This window comes from Mchenga conophoros, linkage group LG3 (assembly GCF_057382185.1).
Source record: "Mchenga conophoros isolate Kocher_MC1m ecotype Shallow Benthic linkage group LG3, M_conophoros_male_GT1.1, whole genome shotgun sequence".
In the NCBI taxonomy this organism is placed as follows: domain Eukaryota; kingdom Metazoa; phylum Chordata; class Actinopteri; order Cichliformes; family Cichlidae; genus Mchenga; species Mchenga conophoros.
Genome location: NC_140528.1, coordinates 47,555,637 through 47,565,356, shown reverse-complemented (window position 1 = coordinate 47,565,356; position 9,720 = coordinate 47,555,637). Strand labels below are relative to the sequence as shown.

Below are 9,720 nucleotides of genomic sequence, written 5' to 3'. Positions count from 1 at the left end.
GTTTCCTCGATCTGTCCTCCCCGCTCTCTTATTTGCTGATCCCTTCTTTTGTATACTCGCCTACACTTATTCATTCTGCCATCAAGTCTAATCACCTTCTTTGGTCTGTCGACCAAACACTTTGACATTTTCCCTAACAGAACATGTTTCAGCACAGCCATTTTGATCATTTCACAAAACCATTCTTCTACCTAATACGAAATAAGAAATGAACATTTTATTGCTAGTATAATATCACCTTGTTGCCAAAATATACAATACTATGACTAACTGTTATTTTGTACTCCTTTAATAATTATGTTGGTATTAAATTGTTCTCCCTGTTTATTGCATCTTTTATCACAATTTAAACAATGTTATTGATGAGATGTGAAGAAAAGTGTTGTAAATAAGTGATTGAATTAGATTCAATTTTGTTAACCAACATATTCAATTTCATCTCTCTTCAAACAGAAACAGTGAAAACCACAGTAGCATACATGGCTTCACCAGGTATCTACCAAGCTGTGGCAGAGGATGCTTGCTATTCTACAATACCTTAGGTAAGACTGAGAACAATGATGCCTTATGCTCTGCATTCACCTAACATGTGATGAATGGTTGAGACTAGTGAATTACTGATGAATCACTGGTTGCAACACCATTGGCAATCACGTTTTTGGGATACCTGACAATGAGTCTTTCACTTCAAAATGGTTTTGCAGCTCTTTCCAGATGACTTTGTTTCTCCATGCTTTAGTTTCTTTTCAATCGTGGCATGATCATGTTGCTCTTTAACCCTTTACAGCCGATCGGAGCGGGCACGCTCTGTTTTGCGTAACTATTTTTAAATCCCGGTAGCTCTGCAACCAAGTAAGCTGGCGCAATAATTTTTTTTGCATATGAAACTGGAGGAGTTGTACTTACATCTTATGCCATCAGCTTGTCCTAGGTCACAGTTTCCTTCCACATATAGCTTTCCAAAAACTGCATAAAAATCACTTGCAGCAACAAAAACATGATATTCCAGAAACACGCTTCGCCGATCCATCAGCTGTTTGTAACACTTCCTACGTCCATCAGCGCGAACTATCACATGACCGCATGACCTGCCCGAAACCGGAAGTGACGTCGTTTTGCGGAAATGTAGTTTTTTTACGATCGGGGCCTTATGAGCTTGTGTTTTACTTGTTATGTGTTTTAAAAAGTTATGTTTGACTTTATGACTTTCTGTGTCGTTTCTGGGATGCTTAAGACTCATATTGCACTGCTGGAAATAGTTTATTTTGATGCACATGCTGTTATTTTGCAAATTTGCACTATAATATTTATTTTCGTTTTTCCTGCAGTATATAAAAATTGGTGTATTTCAAAAATAAAACTATGAAGACACTCAAAATAAATTTCCTGTGGTGGGAAACTAGTTTGTGTAACTTTTTTGTATTTACAGTTTTGAGGGATAAGCCTCTTAAATTTCTCTAACTAGAAATATATGTTAAAAAAACAAAAACGATTTTCAATTTTTTTGTAGTTTATTGCACTTTTTTGCAATTTATGTAATTACTATGCACCTAATGCAGACATATTATTAAAGTTTGGGCTATAATGGTTGTATTGATGTATAGCAACTTGAAATGCTCCCAAAAATGGCTCCACAGCATGTAAAAATATAATATAAGCTCTGGCGAACTTGGTTCTATGGTAGGTCTTAAAGGGTTAACCTGCGTCTCTGGTTCTTTTTAAGTGATTTCTTGATTCAGTAAGAGCGGCAATATTCATGTCTGGGTATGACTAGTGAAGCTGAACTCACTGTTCCAAAAAAAGTAACATTTAATAACAAACTTGTCTTACAACAGATATCAATGTTTCTTGGCATTAGTTCATGTGACATGAGTCTTTTGTAACATAACTGTATCATAGACACTAAAGATTCAAATATAAAACAAACAAAATGTTAAATTTATTTCATCCACTCATTCTTTTCTGCTCCTTGATTTCAGTGTTGCTGTTGGGTTGGAGCCGATCCTAGGAAAGGTATACCTTGGACAGGTCGCTAGTCTATCATGGGTCTGTAGCATGTCCTCAACTTGTGGAGGCATCATGGGATATTTGTGAACATACCCATGTAAACCACTGATCTCCGCCAACTCCGCCTTGAACAACACCCCAGGCCAAACCAGGACCAGGGTTTTGATAAATTGGATAAGTCTACCACAGCCCACTGTGTATGCCCTTGGCACCTTACCAGAATGCTGTATTTCCCTCCTGGACTGAGATCATCTTCATCAGTGGAGGTGGGCAGCTTCCTGCAAGTTGGAAGGACAACCCTTAGCCACTAAGGAGTAAAAGCAGATGAAAAAGGGCTGATTCATTAACATCTAGTGACCAGAAGGTTGGTGGTTCAATCCCTGTCGGCTCCAGTCTGCATGCCAAAGATCCTTGGGCAAGATGTTAACACCAAGTTGCTCTCTGATGCATCCATCAGAGTGTGAATGCTGAAAAAGCTCTTAACCATAGAAGAAAGTTCTTCTGTTAATGGATGAATAACGCATGCTGTATAAAGTGCTTTGAGTACTCTGGGAGAGTAGACTCAGAATCAGTTCATAGACAGAACATGCAGACCCCGTATAAAAAGCCATCAGCTGGCCCAAGAAATCATAATTACACTATGCAAATGAAATATAAAATTTGTAAACTGTAATCACTCCCAACCTTTTGTAAGATAAATCTCACTTTAAATTATCAATCATAACTTGAAATTAAAAGTTGCTGTTTATCAACTGATGGCATACGGTTTTTATGTTTTAAAGCTTTGAAAAACACGCTCAGGTATATGAGTGAGACTGAAAACATGGAAGTAACTCAGAATTATCCGGTTTTGTTTATCCTCTATTATTTGTCAGTTCAAACCAATTGTTGATCACATTACACCTTTGCAGAAAATTTTATGATTAAGCCTAATAAAAGTTAATATAAATTAAATATCAACTGCACACGTGGTGTACTGATCTACTGATGTTCAAAAATGAGAATCAGAATGGACAAGGAAAATAATTTAAGTGACGTTGCTCACTGACAATGTGGCCAGATACAGCATTAAAGTGGAGTCAATGAATCTTAACTATATATATTCAGTACCTGTAAGTATTTGAGCTAAAGTGTAGAAAAGGGTGATCTTAATGCTTAGATTTATTTATTTCATCCAAAAAATCATACATTTTTAGCTTAGCTCAAAAAACGAATCCAACAAATCCACCCAGTGAAATTGTGACTTAGTCATAACAAACATTATCACTGATGTTACTGTAGTTACCTGTCTCTGTAGCTTTCCAACATACGATGAATGTGAACTGTCCTTTAGACTCATAGCCATGCATGACACTAAACTGTGATTAAAAATATTTTAATAGTAAATATTAAGCAACATTAAAAACTTTGCCAAGTACTTTTGCAATAAAGGTGAGTGTTTTATTAAGCAAAAATGTGGCATCCAACTGATTTAATCCGCCTGTTGTCACAGCAGAACCAGGAACCATCGCAGAGATCCCCTCAGCGGGTCCCTACCAACCCATAGCAGAAAATCATTGATTGACTCACAACAGATGCTCCGAAAACAAATGTTTAAATTCAAAAACACATTGGTGTGTGATATGCTGAAGAGCAAATAGTTTAGTTTCTTTTTGTTCTGCACTTCCTTTATACCTTACAGTGAGGAGCGGTTTATCCAGCTTGTACTTGAACAAGCTGTACAGTACATTTTCAGATCAGGTTTGGTGTGCATGTCTATAAATTGATATAGCTCGTGTGCATGCATTTAGCTACAGATGCAAGCCATGTGGTTCTTAGCATATGTGAAGTTCGAATACTAACAAAAGAACATGTCTGTTATTTAGATGTTGAACTTAACTTAAAAGTGTATGAATGCTTTTACAAGAAAAGAGCTGCACTGGCTTTCAAAAACACTCACTGTGGTTAACTCCTAATCTTAAAGTGTTTTGAAACTGTTTTTTTCTGAAACAGACACACCAAGCTTGTGGTCAGCAGTCAAATATACCCGTGAAGCACGACTCTGTGCATGTCTGTAACTGAAATATGGTTGATTAAAAAATGGTGTCTTGTTTCTACTCAATAAAGCCAAAGACTTTCTATATTTGTTTGGTCAGACTGTGTGAAATCAGATGACGGGAGCTCAGTGGGTGTTAGTGATGCTATGATTATGAAGGAAGTGAGGTGGTGCACAAATAGTGTTTATTTCTTGTGAAGAATATCAAATCTGATTTTCAACTTTTTAACCCAGATGCCATCCAGAAGCTCAACCTGATCAGGAGATACTCCCTGATCTAAATTCTATTCTAGGCCCAAAACTAACAAAAAAGGAGAACTGCAATGTGTTTTCTCCCACTGCACTTTCATTCATAAATGATAAAAAGTAGAAATGTTAAGTATTAATCCCTGACAACTATTGCTTTTGATAAAGTAAACATTTATACAACATAAAGCTTTTTTACTTACATGTATATGGTACTGATATATTCTGGCTGAGTACACACAGACCTCCGCAATGCTAAAGCTTTTTTTCTTCAGATGATTTGGCGGTGACGGGTTATCTGGCAAAGATGACAGATCAGCTCTGCTACCATCTAATGGCTATTGTTGGTATTGCTATGGAAGGTGACCAGAAAAATAAAAAGTGCCACAGTATCTAGGGACTTACTAAATCTGGATAAAAAAACTATGAAACTGTGAGTGTGTGTCTGTGGGCGTGTGGCAAAGTTTCTATTGACGCTTTCATTTTCCAGCTCAAACTGTCCTCTACAGCAAAGATAAGCCTTGAGGTATCATCGAAAGGAAAAAAACAATGTGCACTGTCCCCTTTTAGGATTTGGTAGCAGGGCAGAGGTCATATCATACTAAATGCTCTGTGAGTTTTTAATATATATTTAGATGAGTAATGCATGTTACTCATTTTACTAATGCTTGAAAACACTATTAAAACTACAAGTCACAAAATTTGGACACGCTTTCTCATATAATGGTTTTTCTTTATTTGTAATACTTTCAACATTGTAGATACAAAATAAAGACACTAAATATATTATTAATTTATAAATATATTAGGCTAGATTTATGGAATTATGTAGCAAAAAATATATATACATAACTCTAAATATGTCATATAATATAGATTCCTCAAAGTAGTCACTGTTTGCTTTGTTGACTGCATTGCAAACCTTTGGCCTTCTCTCAATGAGCTTCATAACGTAGTCACCTGAAATACTTCACAGGTGTGTCAGGGATCATTTGTGGAATTTCTTGCTTTGGTTAGGACCACAAGTTGTGTTGTGCCGAAGTCAGGTCGGTAAACAGCTGACAGCCTTATTTGACAGCAGGTAGAATTCATATCATGGCACGAACCAATCAGCTAAATAAAGAGAAATGACAGTCCATCATTACTTTAAGAACTGAAGCTCAGTCAGTGTGGAAAACTTCAAATGTGACCCCAAGTGCAGTCGCACTTGAGAGGAAGACCAAGAGTGACCTCTGCTGCTGGGAATAAATTCATCCGAGTGGCCAGCTTAAAGTTAATAGCATCTCGGATTAGAGCCCAGACAAATGCCACACAGAGTTCCAGTAGCAGACACATCTCCACATCAGCTGTTGAGAGGATACTGTGTTAATCAGACCTTTATGGTCAAATTGCTGCTAAAAAACACTACTAAGGAAAGCAATAAGCAGAAGAGATTTGTTTGGGCTAAGAAATCTGCACTTTGGTCTGATGTGTCCAAATTTGAGAAGTTTGGTTTTACCTGTCTTTTTAAATGGACTGGTTACAGGACTTTTCTACTCTACATGACCTTTCAAAGCACGTTTTCCGTTGAGAGTCACTAACACACTGCATCACAGTATGTTACCGCATCTGCTCCAAGGCAGATAGAGCAAGGCTTCAGAGTGTAGTCAAGGTAGCACAGGAGATCATCAGCTGCCCTCTCCCGTCCCTGATGGACATTTATTCCTCCTGTTGCCTCAGCAGAGCAGCAAACATCAAAGACAGCTCCCACCCTGGTTTCGACCTGTTCAACCTGCTTCCCTCAGGGAAGTGCTGCAGGTGTATCAGCACAAAGCACAAAGGCTCACAGACTCACAAATAAATTCTTTTCAAAGGCCATAACCAGTGCCGTAGCTCCGCAAACGCACATAACGCACACTGCGTAGGGCACCAAATGGCCGGTAGGGCACCAAAAAAATCAGGGTCGTAAAAAAAAAAAGTAAACCATATTAATACTATAAATATCATATGCATTAATATGGTTAAACAATACAAAAGCAACATAAAACAATTTTCCCGAGAAAAGGGGTGAATCTGCTTTGTGCCCTGTCTCCAGTCTCCTCCTGGTGCCCCCCCACTCCCAGTGGTCTGTTCTATAATTGGTAAACACCTGTTTGAACATGGCCTCGAAACGGCAACAGGAGTCGGGAGCGGAGAAAAGAAAGAAGAAGAGGAAACGTGATGAAACTCAGGCGTCGCTTGCCGGTAAGGCAATGTTTAAATAATAATAATAAAAAAAGTTCATTATTGTAGCCCTTGCTTGCACGCTCATGTCCGTCAACTCTGTGATAGCTCCTGTTAGCAGTGTTCATACTGTGTTAACAAATGTTGCAAATGATTGATGTTGGGTAGTTTGTTTACGTTGTGGATATGAATATAGAATGGACTACTAAAAGCAACTCATCATGGTCACTCAATTGACGGTTTTCAGATAACGTTAGCAATCGTGACTCACGATTGCTAACGTTATCGTGATTCGTGAGACTAGCATTTCCCTCCTCAGGTTGCTAGCTGGCTAACGTCATGCATGCTACTGATTAACCTTAACTTTGGGATAGGTCAGTGATGCAGTCAAGTATTATTATCAGATTAGACAAGATTACTTTGTATGTTGCTGCATTTCAGGATATCTATAAAGACGCATATCTTATTTATGCCATTGACGTCTGAACACATAAATAGTTCTCGTCTTTCTTTAGGTTCATAGATCAAGGGCGACATCTGTTGGTGAAACTGTAATATGAAACCTATATCTTCCAGTAATATAGATTTCCTACTTGCGCATTTATATCAAATTATGTACAGCATGTTTATATTGCCATTTGCCATTATGAAAATCTATACATGTAAAATATAGTTAGTAATTTTTAAATGTACCAGTGACTTACTTAATTTATTAGTCTTATAATGCAATCTTTCGTAGGCCTACTGTAGATTCAAAATTGTATTTCTGTAAAATCCCTGAATATTTTCTCTTGTATGCAGGGTCAATGCTTAAATATGTTCAAGGAGGATCTCAAGGACAGGATGAACCATCCAGTAGTAGTGCCATCCCTGGACATCAACCACCAGCCATTGTAGACCCTGCAACAATCCCTAGCCAAGAAGAACAAGAACCATCAACCACCAGTTCAGGTACAGTTCCATACACAAGTACCACTGAGAGTCCTGTCACTGAGAGACTATCAGAAAGTGACACTGTGGAGACATGTGTGCCCCCTTCAACCGATCCTGCTCTTTGGCCAGCTCACATTGTAGATGCTGATCGTGTTGAAATTGTGCGGAGAGGTCCTTTTAATGTCAGCTCTGATTTTAATTTTCCAAAGGGGCCTGATGGAAGAGCATTTCACACTAGCCTTAAGTTCAAAATTCTTCCCAATGGAGAAAAGGTTCACCGGAGCTGGTTAGTGTACTCACCGCAGAACAATGCTGTGTTCTGCTTTGCATGTAAGCTTTTCAGTGTGAAGGATATAAAGCTGAGTACAGAGGGCTTCAGTGACTGGTCGAACATCAACATCCGTTTGAGGGGTCATGAGTGTAGCCAAGACCACATACAGTGCATGCTTAAGTGGAGAGAACTGGACACACGGCTAAAGAAAAGCATGGCAATAGATCAACAGGAGTTGACCTTACTAGAGGCAGAAAGGAAAAAGTGGCGAGAGATTCTCAAACGATTACTCTCAATAACTCTCTCACTGGCTTCCAGAAATTTGTCTTTTAGGGGCTCTTCTGACTGTCTTTATGAGCCGGACAATGGCAACTTCTTGAAGGAAGTAGAGCTTATGGCAACATATGACCTTGTAATGGCAAATCACTTGGCCAACATAAAAGATGAAGGTTCCCACACACATTACCTCAGCCCTGAGACACAGAACGAACTAATTCAGATTATCTCTTCAGAAACATTCCGCGCCATTGTGAAGCAAATCCAGTTGGCAAAATACTTCTCCATCATTCTTGACTGTACTCCAGATGTGAGTCACACTGAACAAATGTCAGTCATAGTACGCATTGTTTGTTTCCAAGCACAACCAGATATTAAAGAATACTTTCTTGGCTATATAAATGTGGAGCAAACAACTGGCCTTAACCTGTCCAATGTTGTCCTTGACAAGTTGAAGGAGCTTGGCATTCCATTTGAAAACTGTCGAGGACAGGCCTATGACAATGGGGCCAACATGAAGGGGAAGAAGCAAGGTGTTCAGGCCAGACTGCTACAATTAAACCCGAGAGCATTGTTTGTGCCTTGTGGAGCTCACACGATGAATCTGGTCATAGCTGATGCTGCCAAGTCCTCTCCAGATGCAACTGGCTACTTTGGGTATTTGCAGAAGTTGTTCAATTTCTTTTCCAGTGCCACCCAGCGATGGGCCATTTTAACAAAACATGTGAAATTGACACTTAAATCTTGGAGTGACGTTAGATGGGAAAGCAGGCTTCAAAGTGTAACTGCTGTCCGGAGTCAGACAAAAGAAGTGAGGGATGCTCTGCTGGAGGCCAGAGAAGCTGTAAGTGATGCAGTCGCAAAGGTGGAGGCTCAAGTGCTTGCTGAGGAAGTAGCCTCATTTCGATTTTTGATTTGCTCCATCGTGTGGTGTGAACTTCTTACAATCACAAACCAGGTGAACAAGTTACTACAGTCCAGCTCCATGCAGCTCGATGTTGCTGTCAGGCTCATTGACACTGCCAAAAGTAACCTCTCTAAATACAGACAGTCTGGGTTTGATGAGGCTGTGTCAGCTGCCAAAGAACTCTGTGAGGCCCTGAACATAGAACCACAGTTGAAGGAGAAAAGGCTCAGGAGCACAAAAAGGCAGTTTGCATATGAAGCTGTTGATGAGCCCCTCCATGATGCCCTTAAAAAGCTTGAGGTCACATTTTTCAATTGTGTTGTGGACTCTGCTTTAATCTCCCTACAGGAGAGGTTTGAGACCATGAATCAAGTGAAGGAGAAATATGGAGTGCTGCTTGATTTCAGCAAAGTGAATGGGATGTCCAAGGAGGATTTAAAAAAACACTGCACTGAAGTACAGAAGACACTGACAGATAAGGGAGTAGCTGACATTGATGGACCTGAGATGATGCAGGAAATCATCAACCTTCCTCAGCTGCCACCACAGACGTCTGCTTTGGAAATGCTGTCATTTTTACATGACAATCAGCTTCAAGAGGTATATCCCAATCTGTGGATTGCTCTGCGTATTGCACTGACCCTGCCTGTCACAGTTGCCTCTGCTGAGCGAAGCTTTTCAAAGCTCAAACTCATTAAAACGTACCTGCGTTCATCAATGGGGCAGGAACGTTTAAGTGGTCTGGCTGTTATCAGCATCAATGGTGACGTGGCTCAGAAGCTATCATATGATGACCTTATAGCTGATTTTGCAACCAGAAAATGCAGGCGTGTGCCTCTCTAG

General features: G+C 39.4%; 1 protein-coding gene across 1 annotated transcript; it reads left to right on the top strand.

Annotated features, from left to right (window-relative positions):
- Positions 1-6,157: 6,157 nt before the first annotated feature.
- On the top strand, positions 6,158-9,720 carry LOC146579071 (zinc finger MYM-type protein 1-like). Its single transcript, XM_085267900.1, has 2 exons — positions 6,158-6,511; positions 7,292-9,720. Exons 1-2 carry the CDS (start codon positions 6,427-6,429, stop codon positions 9,718-9,720), a joined length of 2,514 nt encoding a protein of 837 aa, XP_085124026.1. The 5' UTR covers positions 6,158-6,426.

Coding starts and splice junctions, on each gene's coding strand:
- LOC146579071 (XM_085267900.1), top strand. CDS start 6,427: ATGGCCTCGAAACGGCAACAGGAGTCGGGAGCGGAGAAAAGAAAGAAG. Junction 6,512..7,291: donor AACTCAGGCGTCGCTTGCCG/GTAAGGCAATGT, acceptor TCTTGTATGCAG/GGTCAATGCTTAAATATGTT.